Below are 17,971 nucleotides of genomic sequence, written 5' to 3' on the forward strand. Positions count from 1 at the left end.
TGTGTCACAGATTTCCCAGTGTGACCTTGGGCAACTAACCTTATCCCTCTGTGTTTCAGTTCCGTCTATTCGTAAAATTAAGATAAACAACTACTTTACAGGGCTGTTGCATGAAGCTATATTAAGATCTGTAAAGAATTCTGAGAGCCACAGATCAAAGCTCCAGCAATGTGAAATATAGGTGTTAAATAGAAGGTTTTGACACCGCCTGTATACCTCTCAATTTCTTACATGGGTGGTTTCCAAAAACAGACTTAATCCACCAAACCAAAAACCACATTTTTCAAGGTAATATCTTAAAAGGGACAATTTTCTTTATTACAGAGTTCACAGTGTGAACAGTCTACCCATTTTAACATGTTTTTTAAGCAACTTACCGGCTCCTCTTTAACCACCAGGCACAGGTCACCATCACTGCTACGAGTACCAAATCCATTCAATGAGGATCCAACCAAGAAGAGTCTGCTCTCTGTAGCAACAGAGCCATAGAACCAAGCTTGAGGATTTTTCTTAGCTTGAACAAAATCATATATCTGAAACCTAAATATGTACTAAAAGCCAGAAACAACGTACGTGGAAAAATTCGCTGAATTTCCTTCTGGAGTTCCGTTCGGCAGAGCTCTTTTTTGTTCAAGTCGCAGGTTTGTTGCTGACATGCTTGAAACAACTCCAGAACCTGTTGACTTAACTTAACACCCCCCACAAAAAAAAACCTTTTATAATGGATGATAAGTTATTCTTTCCCGTGAAAAAGACAGAATACATCATAATTAAGAGGCAATAAAATACATATAATATGCATGTCTATATTTGTTTCCAAAGTCTATTCACTCTTAGAGTCTTATCCAACTAAAATTCACCTTAATCACCCACACAAGACTGATTTGGCCAACATGTGGAGAGAGGCTGTCCACAGCAGGCCAATTTCCATCTTCAGCCAGGCAATATCTGCAACCTTCCAAGCAAAGAGCAGCCCTAAAGATTACAAATATTCTCTACTGACTCATAACTTCAAAGTTCCTATTTCTTTATCAATGTCAGGAAAAACAAATATTAAAAAAACTATTTTGAAGACAGTTTGCATGAGAGGAAAAATCAAGACACTAGCTGTCTGGCTGAAAAATTCTGGTTTTGTTTGGAAATAAGCATCAGTTTCTCTTGATCTACTGTATAGCTATGCATTATAATAATAATAATCATCATCATCATCGTCTTGAGGTAAATACTTTCACAGTAGTATAACAAGACCTGTCTCAATACATTCTTGACCTTATTAAAAATGAAAATTCTAACATGGGACTTCCCTGTTCTTTGTTACATAATAAGTCTTTCAATTTCAAAAGAAAACACTGCAGCAGGCTTTGTTCTTATTTTGTGGCTCTGATACCATTATATGCACAGATGGTGCTAGCCCATTGGGGGCCCTAAGCAGGAATATTTTTGCCATCCCCTCCACTAAATACATACAGTACTGAAAAGTGAATAGGTTGCACCCTTGAGCTGCTCGGGACCCGAAGCAATTGCTTAGTCTGCTTATGCCTACCACCGGCTTTGATTATATCCGCTATGCCCCTCCTCCCACACATCCTATAAGATGCAGGATAAAGCAAAAAAAAAAAAAAAAAGCTTTTTCCTCCCTTACACATCCCCAGAAATGGAATGATAAATTCTCCCTCACCTCCTCCCGGTTTGGGCAGAGAGGCTTCTCTACAGCTCTCTCATTACACTACAGAGGGAGCCATCTCCCACGCTACTGGTCTCTTTACTTATTAGTCCTATCTCTGCTGTTTCACATGTGATGCAACAAATGGAGACCCCTATGATTTGCACTCTGCCTGACCCAGTTATGCAGATTTCATGACATCCACATGTAGGAAGAAAACAGGGAGGTAGCATTGAGCTAAAGACATTCTCTGCCCCTTGCAAGAAGGCACCAGCAGCTGTGTTTGTTAAACCCAGCAGCAGATGTTGCCATAAAACCCCCAAAAAAACTTTTCCTGGCAGCCTGAGAGACAAGAGTTTCCCTAACAGCTGGAGAACAGACTTAAAATAGTTAATGTTTGTAAGTGTTCTGTAAAAGCATCATGCAAGTGACAAGTACACCTCTACCCCAATATAACGCAGTCCTCGGGAGCCAAAAAATCTTACCATGTTATAGGTGAAACCGCGTTATATCGAACTTGCTTTGGCCTCGAGCATTGCTGTTAATAGTCACTTCCCGCTCCCTGACTGACCCCTCAGAACCCCTGACCCATCCAACCCCCCCAACTCCTTGTCCCCTGACTACCCCATCCAGAGACCCCCCCCGTCCCTAATCACCCCCAGAACCCCACCCCCTACCCAACCCCTTCCTCTGACTGCCCCGACCCCTATCCACACCCCTGCCCCCTGACAGGCCCCCTGGGACTCCCACACCCTATCCAATGCCTCCGTTCCCCCTCCCCTGACCGCCCTGCCCCCAGAACCTCTGAACCATCCAACCCGCCTGGTCTCTGTGCCCTGACCGCCCCCGAGACTCTCTGCCCTTTATCCAACTCCTTGGCCCCGGCCCGGCACCCTTAACACGCCGCTCAGAGCAGTGTGTCGGAGCCAGATACGCTGATCCGCCGAAGCACGCAGCCCTGCCTCCTAAAGTGCTGCTTTACCGTGTTGTATCCGAATTCGTGTTATATCGGGTCGCGTTATATCGGTGTAGAGGTATAGTAGTATAACTAGCTCATTTAAATTTGTTAATAGATTATAGAAGATTAGAGTTGGAAGAGACTTCAGGAGGTTTTCTAGTCCAACCCCCTGCTCAAAGCAGGACCAAGCCCAGCTGAATCATCCCAGCCAGGGTTTTGTCAAGCCAGGCCTTAAAAACCTCTAAGGATGGAGATTCTACCACCTCCCTAGGTAACCCTTTTTAAAACAGAATGGTGTCTTACCTTTAATACTTAAGAAAATAGCATTAAATGTTTTCTTTATACTTTTTTCACATAAATGATACAATCTGAACATCTCACAAGAAGAAAGTAAAACTCAGGCCTGTGTTAGCATTACCTTATCTTTGGACACAGGGAGCGTGGTTTCTATAGGGTCTGGAAATGGAGAATCTCGCAAAGGTGGAACACATCCAGTCAAATCTGGTATGTAATGTGCATGAAACAATGGTGAAGGAATTGATCCTGGGAATGAGTATCTGCGTTCTTCTGGTAAAGGCACTGTTTGGTTAACTAGAGTTGACTCACAATGAGGTGAATGAAACCGCTGACGTTTGACATTATAAGGAACATTTTGTTCACTTAGCCTCCTGCAAAAAACAAAGACAGTATCCCTCCAGTTTGTATTTTAAACATGTACCAACATCCAATAATGAATTACTTAAAGAAGAGCCTGAAGTACGAATACTAACAGTTAATTACAGTGAATATTTCAGCAAAACAAAGTTTTTTTTAAAAAACAAGAGGCACGCCCATCCTAGATACTAAGTAAATCAAAATCTTGAATGGATAACATAAGAGAATGGATAACTGCTGAAGTGCAGTCAACTCTGAAGTGCAATGCACCACCAGCTGCTTAATGGCACAATTTACATTATACAACAGTAAAACGAATACCATCGCCAACTGAAACTAAATGGTGAATTCGGTTAGGCAGAAATATTACTAACCAAGCTAAAGTAACCTAAACTTTTTTTCTGAAATACTCACTACTGAAAAGTGTGTTTTTGTAAATTACATGCACATTGGTGCAGTGAAAAGTTGTGTCCAGTGTGTATACCCAGTGACGAAATTGATAAATTCAGGGGTGGGAAGGGGAAAAAGAGAGAAACTTACCACAATAGCCATTCAAAATGTAGAATTTGTCTGTGTAGGTTTAGATTGTACAGACAGTAAAATGTGTAATCTGGGCAAAAAAGAACCACTATTCATTTGGCAAATATTTATAGTTTAATGCATTCAGCAATGTGGCTCAAAGCTAACGTCTCCGTTTCAAACACAAACTTAATATAATTGAGCATGATGTCATTAGTTTTAGAAATCTAAATATACTTTATTATGTGATGTTGTGGTCTTACATTGGTCTTGGCATTTCAAACTCCTATCGTGACAAAGCTGTATTAGATACTTTCAAACAGCTATCATACAGAAGAGGATGCTTTAGTTTTGTATACAAAGAAAACATGAATATAAAACAAAAGTATATTTATTCTTTACAAAAATGCACCATGAATGAATTTTTTTTAAAAAAAATAAACCTGTTTAAAATTACAATTTGAAATTTGAGAAACTGATTGGAAATTTAAAAAAAAACAGAAATGCTTGATTTCCTCTTCCAATCTATGAGTAAAAATCAGGAGGGAGAGGATGAGATACGAATTCTAAAAACAAAGGACACGGGAACAGATTTTCAGACACCTACGGATGCAGATGGTTACCAATGGGATTTTCAAAAGGTCTTTATCTGCATTTTTAGACACCTAAATATCTTCGCTTCTGGTCACCCTGGCCAGATTTCCATCTGTCAATTTGTTAGCTACAGTTAATACTTCCTTTGTTTAATAAATAATCAGTTTTAAATACAAAAACATGTTTTGATAACATTGTGTTTCTTTATGTATCCTATTTTTGCACATTTACTTGAATTCCAATTTCCATCTAAATCCAGCTTGACACAAAACTGAGCAAAACCCAGGTTCCATCTGGAATTTCCCTTTCAGAAAAACCTAAGACAACCGAGAGGGACACAAAGCTAAATGTAAGTTTATTTATTTATTGTAGAATAGCCGCAACTTGCTTACAAAATTCCAAAAAGCAAGACTCTTACGTGCGTGTGTGTGTGTGTATAAATAAATAAAAGTTATAAAGGCTAAATTTAAATAATGTACTTCAAACAAACTCTAAGATGCAGAGGCAAACAAGCTGCAAACTTCCTGTTTTCTATGTCACAGAAACATGTCCATAAAATGTACACTGAAAAAGCAGATCTACTCAACTTGAATTTTTACTTCCTCATAATTTTTATCAAGTTATTGACACTAATCTACTTCAAGTTAAACACGCATGTGTGTTTGTTTATACAGAATCAGGGCCCTGATTTGCAGGTCAGATGGCGGAGGGATCACTAGTAATTGAAAAAGAAATAAAAGAGCAGTATATGCCAAGCACTTTTCTACTACAGCTAATATTGTCACAAGCAGGCATATGAATGCTTAAAAATGCTGCTATGCATGTACTTGGACCTACTTCATCAGAAACTTCTTATTCAATATTCCTGATTCTAGACAATTTTAAATAAAAATTGCAAATCGATCTCGCCATCAAGTCTCTCAGAAAACCACCTTTTTGTGCATTACAAGCATAAGTAATTATATACTAACAAATACTTACTTCCTGCCTCGGAATAATGTGGGAGCAGCTGATGTAGGTCCTGAGCTGCCATTTCCATACGTCAACGGCTGTGGCGAAACAGCTGGAATAGTTGAAAGGTTCCCACTCAAGAGAGCTCTAGAAAGACTGCAGTCCATAATTATTATTCAGATTATAACTGAGGGTTTGGGATTTTTTTTTTTTACACTTTTCAACCAAAAAAATTCAGCAGAAACCCCCAACTATTTCTTAGAAGCAGTATGTCCATTCTTTACATTTGAAAGGAGGAGGAGGAGAATACTTTTCACAGGATGAAGTTGACTACAATAAGAAAATGAGGTAGTCACTGTGCAGAGTACAAATATAAAAGGAACTTTGCAAACTCACTCAAAAACAACACTTAGTGTTAACATGAGTTTCTCAAGAGAACATTCATGCTTTAAAACTTAACCCTAGCCAAATGTTCCTTTCCTTTATTCATCTCCTCCCTTGACTTTCCACCTGCACCCCCACACATTCTCAATTTAAGATCCTCAAAGACCCACTGTATTACTAGCTCCCACTGCTGTGATGCATCACGTATTGCGCTGGTGTGTATTTCATCCACCACTGAAGAGTAATTGAATATGCAGGCCACCAAGAGAGGTAATGTAAATCCATGTTAAAAATGTATCAATTTCTAAACAAAATTAAAATATTTTATGTGCCATAAAGCCTAATATATTGGTAAAAAAATATACCCTCCAGTGATAAACAGAAATTACTTTCCTTCAAAGGAAGATAAATTTTGGGCCTGATTTGACAGTGACATCTGTTAATTCTCTGAGAGCATTATCTTTGTTTGATTCCTCCAGGGGTGAAAGTAAAATGTGTCTCTTACCAGTACTGGGGTGGGGCAGCTTTGCCCCTCAGAAGGGGCAGGGCCCCCAGGCAGAAGGGGTTGGGGGCGGGGGGGTCAGCCTTCCCCAGCTAGCCCGCCCGCGCCACCCAGGGCTCCAGCGGCAATTTAAAGAGCCTGGGGCTCCGGCCGCAGGGTAACTGCTCCTTCCCCCTGCCCCCGCACCTCCCAGTCAGCGGCCCCGGGGGGGGGAGGGGGGGGGAAGAGGAGGGAGGAGGGGCAGCGCTTTAAGCAGAGTCTTTTTGCCTCAACAGCACTTTAAAGGACCCTGCTTAAAGCACTGCCCCAACAGCACTTTAAAGTCACTGCCCCTTTTGCGTCCCCCCTCTCCCCATCGGTGGCCCTGCCAGTAGGGAGCCAGCAGGGCTGCCAACATGGAGGCGCAAAAGGAGCAACCATGTTAAAGCGCTGCCGCGGCAGCACTTTAAAGTCAGCGGTACAGGCGGCCGCTTTTTACCAGTATGCTGTACCAGCCCGTACCGCCTTACCCTGGATTCCTCCCTCCAACAGAGATCAGTTTAAAAAAAATAAAAGCACAGGCCTTTCGGGAATCATTTCCCACTCTGAAATTCTACTGTACTTACGCTGCATTCTGAAAGTTGAACCGAGCATCAACAATTTGCTGATGAGAGAGAAGAGTGGGAGGTATGTTCAGAGGAAGCTCATTGAAGAAATTATTGTGCTGCTGATGTTTTGGAAGAAAGGGTGGACGACCCAAGTTGGAGGAATTTGGGAACATGCTCTTCTTCACTGAAAGTGAACATGTAGTCTTCTACCTACATCACCATTTTAAAAAATCCTGAAATTAGGCAATTAACAAAATACTAATTATGTACTTCTTTTCAAGTCACGCATTGATTTAACTATTTTACCACTGAACAACTAGAATAATCAAACAGATTTCTAGAAGTCACCTTAGATTTTCTCAGCCTTATCCTATAGGTATTTTAACACCTTCTGAGAAGGCACTGTGTAAAACAAAATCATTTTAATTACTAGTTACGTTGATTTAGAAAATTCTTTTAAAGGGAAATTTTAATTCCCCATATTTAGTTTTTGTTAAAAATGTTTTACAAAACCTAAAGGTAGGCGTTTCCACCATCTTGTTGAAAATTGATTTCCATGTAAACAGTCTACTTGGAGTTAAACATTTCCAGGCCATACTCCAAAAGAAACAAAATAGCACCCAGTTACTAGATAAGAACCAAAAGGTGCAACTGACCATAAAACAAAACTAGTATATTATCATGCTCAAGATGAATAATATGCAAAAAGTTAGCAGCCAACATTAATGGTGAAATGTAATATAGAGTTTTAAAATGATTTCAGTTTCCACAATATAACTGAGTCTAACGGAACTATTCACATGCATAAAGTTACTCATATGCACGTTTACAGGATAGAGTTCTAAGGCAGATGCTCTCAAACTGTGATCCACTAATTAGGTGCCTGGACCCTGGAGAAGATGCACATGTAAGGGGACGTGGTGGCCTTCGGGGAGGAATAGAGGGTAGGTGGGAGGGGGCAGTGGGGTGAGAAGAGGGGGTAGGGGGAATTAGGGACACGCAGGGCTGCGGCCGCCAGAGAAAGAGGCGACTTTCCCCAGCTCCAGGGCTGCAGCTGCTGGGGAGAGACGGCCCTCCTTCCCAGCCTCAGCTCTGTGGCTGCTGTGACACTCCTCCTTCCCAGACCCAGCTCGGGGGCTGCCACAGCAGAGAAGAGAGGGCACATCCATCACGTTAGAAAGACTCCTGATCTTAAAATACGAGTTGTGTGCTTTTATTTGTAGAACAAAAAATCATTAATTATTAAGGGCTTTTATCCAAAGCACTTTACAATAGTTAGCTAACGGTACAAACAACATTTGGAAAAATCATGAAGTGGTCTGCCGAGACCTTCTGCAATTTTCAAGTGGTCTGTGGAAAAAAAAGTTTGAGAACCACTGTTCTAAGGCAATAGTAGTAAAAGTTTGACTTTTTTTTTTTTAATTACACATTGCTTCAGCTGACTGTGACAAACATTTGAGAGTCTGTTACAATTTACCTAACCCACTATTTTAATCTGCCACCATGTAGGAAAATGCCAGAAAGTATCATTTAAATCATATACGTTGTATAGAATCAGAAAAATCAGATTGATTAAAAGAGAAAAAACAAACAGACATCATAATTCTGTGTCTAATTTGTCTCAAAAATGAAGTTGTTAATGCACTACAGAAATTCCTGAGCATTTTTTCTTAAACCTCAACTTATGTTATAAACAAGTTTCCTTTCTTAAGTTACGAACACTGCCTCAGAAGAATTTTCAAATCCAGTTTGCTCATCACTGCTGTTTACTTTTCCCATTTCTCCTTGCTGCAGTGAAAGCCAGAGAGTTTTTTCAATTTTCTTTATAGTCAGTTTCACATTCAGGGACTTAAACCCAAACACAAATCTTAATCACATAAGTAGCCCCGCTGACTGCAAGAGTTAAGACTGTGCATAGGGATGTTTGTATAAACAAACTTTTTCATTGGAATGCCTAAAAATAATTTGAAAATAAAGTGAGATATTTCCACATTTTTAGGTTGTCAACTTGATTTTATAAACACTACCCCACAAAAAAAAAAAAGAAAAAAAAAACAAAGAAAAAAGAGTGCCATCCACAACACTGATATGCTCATGCTAAAAAGAAAGTTAAACCATTAAGGAACTCAGCGGGAATTTCCCAATTGCTTAAGAAAAGAGAAACCACATATCATAGAAGAAAAAAAAAAAAACTGATCCATTCCCACTTCCAGCACCAGATATGGCAACAACTGCATCACACATCACACCCAGTTTTCAGCATCCCCTAAAACTTTTATCCCTTCATATGCACTAAATCCTTGTGTATTCCATGACCCCCGCAGCAACAAAACCCCTGAAGTGAGTACATCCTTTACAAGAGAACTGATTCATAATCCAAACTTTCTTTTAAAAATGGTTGTAAAGAACCATGAACCAAATATAAATCAATGCACCAGTTAGCTTCCTGAATCAGAATACAACCTAAACCCATGGCTCAGAGATATGAACTGCTCAGTTTATGCAAATGGTGATAATTATCAGTAAGCTTGAAAATTACGTTAACATTTAAATTAATTTTCATCACTGATTATCCTGGTAGAAACATTTAGGTAAGGGCTTGTCTTAATGGGAAAATTTACCAGCATTATCATACCACTACATACAGTGCCACATGGGTAATTATACCAATATAACTCCAGCAGCATGGTAATGCTGGTAGATTTCCCCATACAGACGAGTCCTAACATGCATAGCTGACAAACCTAAAATGGCATCCACTTGGATTGAAGGGGCAAGTAGAGACACTACAGAGAACCAGAGAAGCTGAGGAATTCTGGGACAGCCAGATTCAGGAAACATCAGTACTCCAGATTCAAGGAGCTGGCCACCAAGGAGTCGAGAGAGACAGAGAGAGAATCAGAGAAAAGACCTGGCAGTTTGTAACCACCAGAGGCAAAAGGTCACAGCAGCATTCTATACAGCTGGAGATAGATGAGGATGGGCAGGCTGAGGCCACCAGAAAGACAAGGATCAAGAGGAATTCCACAAAGCTAGAAGTTTCCAGTTGATACCAGGTCCTCAGTGTGGAAACGGTGGAAAAGACCTCTCAAGATCCAGCTGTTCCAAAGGAATGGAGAGATATACAGGACACACCTGTGAATGACAGCTCAGCCCAATCTGTAAGAAAATCAAGCTTGTCCACAAAGAGCTCTCCCGCTATCCAGGTGTGGGACAAACATGCTCAGCCCAGCATCCAAGTGTGGAGAGGCTTACTGTGGTGAGAATCCAGGTGTGAGGTGAGAGGGTTCTGTGCGGGGCAATCTGGGTGCAGGCAGCTCATTGGGGGGGATTCCATCTACAGGGGGAATGGGACTCTGCAGGGGGGTCCAGGTGAAGGTGGTTGGGGTTAAGCAGAGGGACTGTGAGGGGATGAGGCTTGGCAGGGGGCTCTGGGTGTGGGGAGTTCCAGGGGGAGTTCAGGTGCTGGGGGGAATGGGGTTTGGTGGGGTGGAGTTCCAGGTGCAGCTGATTGGGGCTCCGTGGGGTAAGGGGCTCGTTGGGGTGGCGGTTCGAGTGCACAGGGCTCTGCGGGGGATGGTCTGGGTGCAGGAGTGGGAGTCTTGATGCAGGAGGGAGCGGCTTTCCAGGGGGTCCAGGTGCAGAGAAGGGGGGCTCAGCACGGAGAGAGGTCTGAATGTAGGGGTCCTCTGGATGCAGGAGGTGAGGCTCAATGGGGTGAAGATTCAGGGTGCTCAGTGGAGGCGTTCTGGGTCCACCTTCTGTGAGAAAAGGGACCTGTAAAGTTTGGATGGCCTCGAGCTCAGCAGAAGGGGGACCAATCTCCTCAGGGGCTGGCTGGCTAGAGTAGTCAGGAGGTAGCTAAACTAATAACAAAAGAGGAGGGTAAAAAGAGGGAAGGTCTGAGCACTCCGCACAAAATCAAGACGTTGAGAACAAAATTAATCATGAACCAAAGGACATGAAGAGAAGAAATTCTTTAATTGCCTATGCACAAATGCTAGGAGCCTGGGTAACAAACAAGAGGGAATTGCTCATTTGTGAGCATAAATTTGCTCTTGTTGGTATAATTGAAATCTGGTGGGATGATTTTTAACCTTCAGTAAAGGGAATTAATGGTTAAAACCTATTTAGGAAGGATCAAGTGGCCAAAAGGGGAGTGGGAGTGGTGCTCTACGTAAAAAATGGCATTACTTGTTTCCAAGTCACTGATAACTCAGAAGAAAATGATCTTGAATGCTTATGGATCAATGTCCTAACACATAAAGCACACAACGGGGCATTAGGGGCTGCTACAGAACTTCAACACACACTAGGGAACCAGATAACTAGCTCCTTATGTACTTACAGAAAAAAAGCACTGATAATGGGGGACTTCAGTCTGGGTGACTCATGCTGCCAGTACCAAAACATCTTTGGAATTTCTAAGTATTGTAGATGACAACTTCCTGGCTCAGAAATTGTTTCATCCAAGATGGGGGAATTCTATATTAGACCTCATCTTGACAGATAATGAAGAAATGATCACAGAATTTAAAATTAATGGTAACTTAGGTACAAGTGATCATAACTTGGTCACATTTATAATGTGCAAGCACAATAAAGTCCAGACCAGTAATATATATATATATATTTGGTGCTTTAAAAGGGCCAATTTCACAAAGCTGAATACAATTATGAGCCAAATCAGCTGGGAGGAAGAATTATCATTCACATATTTAGGAATACTTTACTAGATGCCCCAAAAGCCACGATTGAGGAATAAGGCCATCTTGGTTAAAAAACTGACTTGGTTTAGAGGGAAAGTGAAAACAGCCATAAAAAATAAATATATATAACAACTAGAAGAAAAGAGAAGCTGATAGTTCTGAATATAAACCAGATGCTAGGACTTTTAGAAAATGGATAAGGGAAGCAAAGGGACACAAGAAGAAACCCATTGCCAGCAGAGTTAGGATGATAAAGAGTTTTAAAAGTATATTGGGAACAAAAGGAATTCTAACAATGATATTGGTCAATTATTAAATGGAAATGGTAGAATTACCAATAATGCAGAAAAAGCAGAAATGTTCAATAGATATTGCTGTTTTGTATTTGGGAAAAAAAGAGAGATGTAGTCATATCACATAACTCTCTTTACATTCTGCCATTATCTCAGGAGGATGTTAAATGGCAGATACTAAAGTTGGACATTTTTTAAATCAGCAGGTCCAGAAAACTTGCATTCAATAGTTTTAAAAGAATTGGATGAGGAGTTTATTGGACTGTTAATGTTGATCTTAAAGAAATCTTGGACACCAGGGAAGTTCCAGAAGATTGGAAGAAAGCTAATGCAATGCCAATATTTTGAAAGGGTAAACAGAACGACCAGGTAATTATAGGCCTGTCAGTCCAACATCGATCCTAGGTAAGATAATGGAGCAGCTGATCTTGGACTTGATTAATAAAGAATTAAAGAAAACTAATATAATTAATGCCAATCAATATGGGATTATGGAAAATAGATCCTGTCAAAATAACTTGATATCTATTTTAGATGAGATTACAAACTAGGTTAATAAAGGTAATAGTGTTGACATAATATACTTAGACTTCTGCAAGGCGCTTGACTTGGTACCACATGAAATTTGATTAATTTTATATCTACCTAGTTTTTTTTGGTTGGTTGGTTTTTTTAACATGGCACACATTAAATGGATTAAAAACTGACTCACTGACAGGTCTCAAAATGTATTTGTAAACAGGGAATCATCATCCATCAAGTGTGTTGTTAATAGGACCATACAGGGATTAGTTCTTGGCCCTACACTATGTAAGATTTTTATTAATGACCTGGAAGAAAACATGAAATCATCACTGATAAAGTTCATAGCTAACACAAAAATTGAAGGAGTGGTAAATAACTAAGAGGACAGGTCACTGATATAGAGCGATCTGGATCGCTTGGTAAGCTGGGCGCAAGCAAACAATATGTGTTTTCATAGGGCTAATGTAAACATACGTCTAGGAACAAAGAAGGTAGGTCGTGCTTACAGTTTGGGGGGATGCTTTCCTGGGATGCAATGACTCTGAAAAAGATTTGGGGGCCATGGTGAATAACCAGCTGAACATAAGCTCCTGCGGCAATGCTATGGCCAAAAGATCCACAACGAAATCCTTAGATCCTTCCCCCCACGTGGTGTAAATTTTTTAACAGTGAGAGTAATTAACCATAGCAACAACTTACCAAGTGTCATTGAGGATTTTTAAATCAAAATTGGATATTGTTCTAAAAGATCTGGTCTCGGAATTATTTTGGGGAAATTCTATGGCTTGTGTTGTACATGAGGTCAGACTAGATAATCACAATGGTCTCTTCTTGCCTGAAATCTATAAATCTATTATAAACATCTTACCAGGTGCCACAAGTCCCAGCTATCCCCTACCCAGCTGCCCCAAAATCCTCTAATTTCTCTTCAACAACTTTTCCAACTCAGTTCTGTACTGCCAATACAAATATCTTTCGCATAATAAAAACTAAAAATGTAGGGACAACATAAGATCCATTTATTTTTATATATTATTCAATGTAACAGGGGCTATTGGATTCAGCCTATTATTCAGTTCATGTTTAAGTCACTAAAAACAGTTATTTCATTAAATATAGAATTTATCATCATTTATCACTTTTTCATCAGTGCTCTGCAGAATTGTGGAAACATTTTGCAAACCTTAGGTTACATTACATACCCACCTTTGTGTTTCCATGCTCATCAACAACTGCACCAATAAACACACCACATGCTTCCAACCCCGTGGAGTCCCACCTGCATTTGCAGTGTGCTGTGGCCTAATGCCTCCAGATCCCAGCATGCATACCACACATATGCTTCCAGTGCCCTGCACCTGGTGCCCAAGCCCCCAGCTCTGTACTACAACACCCCCCACACACACATCCCTTAAGTGTTCTGTACTCTAGTGCCACGAGCACATCCCCTCACATCTTGCCAGCCCCCAAACCACAGAACAGTACCTTTGCCCAAGCCATACATCCTAGCTCTGTACCCCACACACCTCCAGGGCCCGAGCCCCCAGCTCTGTACCCCACACACCTCCAGGGCCCGAGCCCCCAGCTCTGTACTCCACGCATCTCTGCACTCATGTCCAGTGCCCTAGGCAGCCATAGCTCTGTACCCCACACATCTCCCGGCACACACCTTCAGTGCCCTAGGCCCCAGCTCTGTACGCCACACATCTTATGCAAAGTAAGCTGTCATGGGATAAGAGGGAAAGTCCTCTGATGGATCAGAAACTGATTAAAAGATTGGAAACAAAGGGTAGGAATAAATGGCCAGTTTTCAGAATGCAGAGAGATAAATAGTGGTGTACCCAAGGGGTCTGTACTGGGACCAGTACTGTTCAACATATTCATAAATGATCTGGCAAAAGTGGTAAACAGGGAGGTGGCAAAATTTGCAGATGATACAGAACTACTCAAGACAATTTAGCCCAAAGCAGACTGCGAAGAGCTACAAAGAGATGTCACAGAACTGGATGACTGAGCAACAAAACGGCAGATGAAATCCAATGTTGATAAATGCAACACTTTGGAAGACATAATCCCAACTATACATATAAAGTCATGGGGGTCTAAATTAACTGTTACCACGCAAGAAAGAGATCTTGGAGTCATTGTGGATAGTTCTCTGAAAACATCCACTCAATGTGCAATGGCAGTAAAAAAAAAAAAGCTAACAACGTTGGGAATCATTAGGAAAGGGAACGATAATAAGACAGAAAAATCATATTGCCTCTATACAAATCCATGAGTGCAGATGTGGTCACCCCATCTCAAAAAAAAAAAAAAAAAAGATATTGGAATTGGAAAAGGTATGGTAAAGGACAATAAAAATGATTAGGGGTAGGGATATGATAAAGGCCCATAAAATCATGACTGATGTGGAGAAAGTAAATAAGGTAGTGTTACTTACGCCTTCTCATAACACAAGAACTAAGGGTCACCTAATGAAATCAATAGGTAGCAGATATAAAACAAACAAAGGAAGTATTTTTTTCACCTAACGTTCAGTCAACCTGCGGAACTCCTTGCCAGAGGACATTGTGAAAGCCAAGACTATAAAAGGGTTAAAAAAAAAAAGAACTAGATAAGTTCATGGAGGTTAGGCCCATCAATGGCTATTACCCAGGATAGACAGAGATGCAAAACCATGCTCTGAAGTCTTCCTAGCCTCTGTTTGCCAGAAACTGGGAATGGGCGACAGGGGATGGATCACTTGATGATTCCCTGTTCATCCCCTATGGGGCACCTGGCACTGGCCACTGTCAGAAGACAGGATACTGGGCTAGACGGACTTTTCGTCTGACCCAGTATGGCCGTTCTGATCCCCCCCACCCCACCCAACCCAACCCAACCCAACCCAACCCACCACCTTCAGCGCCAACGCTCCAAGCTCCCAGCTCTGTACCCCCTGGTGCAATACCTCTGTCCCAGCAGCAAGCGGGGGAGGGGGAAGGGGGGGACGGAGCGTGGGGCCCTGAGCAGCGATTCACCCGCGGCCACCCCCGACAGAGGACCCCGCGGCAGGCGCCCGGGCCGGGACACTTACTCCAGTCCGAGGGCAGGGACTGGCAGTGGAGGAGCCGGGGCCTCGCCAGCCCCGCATAGGACGCAGCGCTGTGCCGGCCCCGGGCGGTCAGCGGCCGACAGCACGCTCTGCTTTCCGCCGGCAGGGGTTCGCCGGAAGTCAACTGGGCCAGGGGCTACCCAGCTGAGAACCGCCCTCTGACCCGGATGCAGAAAGCGCCGGCATGACGTAAGCGCTCTGCCCCTCCCGTCCCTGGCCTCAGGCGGGTCACCGTACGCATGCGCAGCACCCCCTCTCGTGCAGAAGAGGCGTGGCTGCATCGTTTTTTTCTGTTCCCTGCCTGTGGGCGCCGGGACGAGTGAGCCTTTTAGGGGCCGCCCCCGCCCTGGGATGAACTTTCTGGGAGCGGGCACAGCCCTCCCCGCTCCTGCTGCAGCGGCGTGAGTCTCCTGGAGCCTGCGGGGCGAGCTCAGCCGCTAGGCGGCGCTGCGGCAATGGGTTTAATGGTCTGCTGCATCATGATCACTTAGGTCCCGGCGTTGCCACTTAGCCTTGGGGCACACAGAGATTGTGCTTCAAGAGGTGAGCCGGCCCCCGCGCCGGCTGAAATGATCCCGCCGCGGCGGCTGGACGCTGTAGGGCAGAGGCCTAGGCGGTGGAATTGGCAAAGAGGGCTCGGGAACAGCTCCTTGCCGCTAACCCTGTCCTGCAGGAATAGGTTAATCTGTTGGCAGGTTGCCCTTGGACTGTCGCTGCGCTAAAAACGAGGCTGTTTTCCTCATTTCCTCAAGTCTAAACACTTTCTCCCCTTTCCTAACGTCCCTTCTCCTCGGAAGGGCTTCATCTGAGGCTGCTCGGCGCGTGTACAGACTTTTGAGGATGGGATGAGAAGAGCTGGTCGTTTAGGGCCCAGTACCTAGAATTGGAAAGTATAAACACAGCACTAGAGAGAGCTTGTTTTTTGAACTCACGGATGGATTGGCACTGAAAAACTTTGCAGACTAAGGTTTGGTCTACACTACTGAGTTAGATTGGCCTAAGGCAGCTTATGTCAACCTAAACTTTGTAACGGTCTATGCTGCTAAATTGCTCCCACTGATGTAAATCGCACACTAGCGGGGGGATAAAAATCAATGATTTTTTTTTAAATAAAAAAAAATCTGATTTTTTTTTTTATTTAAATTGGATTTTTTTGATAACATACTTTTTGAGGAAAAACATATCTAAAGATAGTTTTAATTAAGATACATTATAGCTCAAAGATATCATGGAATAGGGATTATAAATTCTAATTCTATAGTATGAATATCGTGAAAAAATAGATGACAGTGCTTGTCCCTTTTGGTTTTTTTTATGCATGTAATTTAACTCTGTCATTGCATATTTCTCTTTTTAAGATCTCACTCAGTTCCTTCCAAATTTCAACAGCGTCAGCAATAAAACAAAACCTGCATTTTGTTCAAGGCTACAGAAATAGGCTTCAGGGTACTCAGCATGTGTTCAACATTTCTCTTAAGCCCAATGTTGAGAACTGGCTGTGACAGTGCCATCTATTTTTTCACGATTTTGTTCACAAACTGTCATCAGATTAGGCCAGTTCTTAATATAGTGCCCAAAACAGTCCACTACTGAGTTCCGTTGCACGTCTTGTGGGAGAATTAGCTTGGTTCCTCCCACTTTTTTCAGAGCAGCTGCTGTAAAGTGGTTGTTACGGAAGTATTTTACAATTTCAACAACATTAGCCTTTATTTCTGAAACACTGAAGTCTTTGGCCAGGAGGTGCATCAAATGAGCACTACAACCGTATGTTGTTAGCCTGGGACTCTCTTCTAAATTTCTTCCCATCTTGGATATATTTGCAGCATTGTCTGTGACCAAGCTGCGTACTAGACATTTACATTTTTTTTCACAGTTTGTTATAGCTTTTACTGCTACTTGTAAGTATTCAGCTGTGTGTGCATTTCCTGATGTATCAATTGTTTCTGCAAGGAAGACATTCCCTTCTTCTGTTGTCACACAAGCACATACAACAGGATCATTGTGGACATCGCTCCACCCATCAAGACTCAGGTTAACAATTTCACCCGCTAGAACTTTTGCACACTGCTCAATTTCTCTTTCATACACTCTATCCAGCAATTTGCCTGCGACATCTGCTCTGTTGGGTGGACTGTATCCTGGTCTTAATGACTGAACCATGTTAATGAAGTGTGGGTTCTTAATCATACGGAAAGGAGAGTTTTTGCATAAACAAACCAGGCAATTTTTTCATCAATTACCTCTTTTTGTAACCTGCTGGTTCTTATCACAAACTTTTTATGGTTGTTTCTGGATGATGGAGATTTTTTTCTTTTTGCTGCAGGTGATATACTGTGGCTATGTGACATACATGATGTGACTGAAACACTATCGTTGGCAGATAACCCTGAAACTATAGAAAATGATGGTGATCTTGAAGGTGGATAGTCTTCAGAATCCTGTATGTTGAGAATGGATTCTCCTAAACAAAATAAGTCAATGCAGTTATTTAATTATTATTACCATATCTCTCATTTAGTATTTTTTACTCATTGC

The 17,971-nt window shown here is 42.0% G+C and overlaps 1 protein-coding gene across 2 annotated transcripts in view; it reads right to left on the reverse strand.

Moving 5' to 3' along the window:
* Nucleotides 1-15,600, reverse strand: part of TENT2 (terminal nucleotidyltransferase 2) — a 76,026-nt gene extending 60,426 nt beyond the window's left edge. Inside the window, exons 1-6 of one of the 2 annotated variants that reach the window (XM_074953973.1) lie at nucleotides 15,419-15,600; nucleotides 6,831-7,045; nucleotides 5,370-5,495; nucleotides 3,040-3,289; nucleotides 574-688; nucleotides 378-469 (exon numbers count right to left, since the gene is read on the reverse strand). In XM_074953973.1, the coding sequence (XP_074810074.1) occupies nucleotides 378-469; nucleotides 574-688; nucleotides 3,040-3,289; nucleotides 5,370-5,495; nucleotides 6,831-6,985 (738 nt within the window). In that variant the 5' untranslated portion in view covers nucleotides 6,986-7,045; nucleotides 15,419-15,600. The remainder of the gene's footprint in view (nucleotides 1-377; nucleotides 470-573; nucleotides 689-3,039; nucleotides 3,290-5,369; nucleotides 5,496-6,830; nucleotides 7,046-15,418) is intronic. The other variant, XM_074953972.1, reaches the window with a different exon arrangement.
* Between the last annotated feature and the right edge of the window lie 2,371 nt (nucleotides 15,601-17,971).

The sequence above is a fragment of the Natator depressus genome, chromosome 5 (genome assembly GCF_965152275.1).
Source record: "Natator depressus isolate rNatDep1 chromosome 5, rNatDep2.hap1, whole genome shotgun sequence".
Taxonomy (NCBI): Eukaryota; Metazoa; Chordata; order Testudines; family Cheloniidae; genus Natator; species Natator depressus.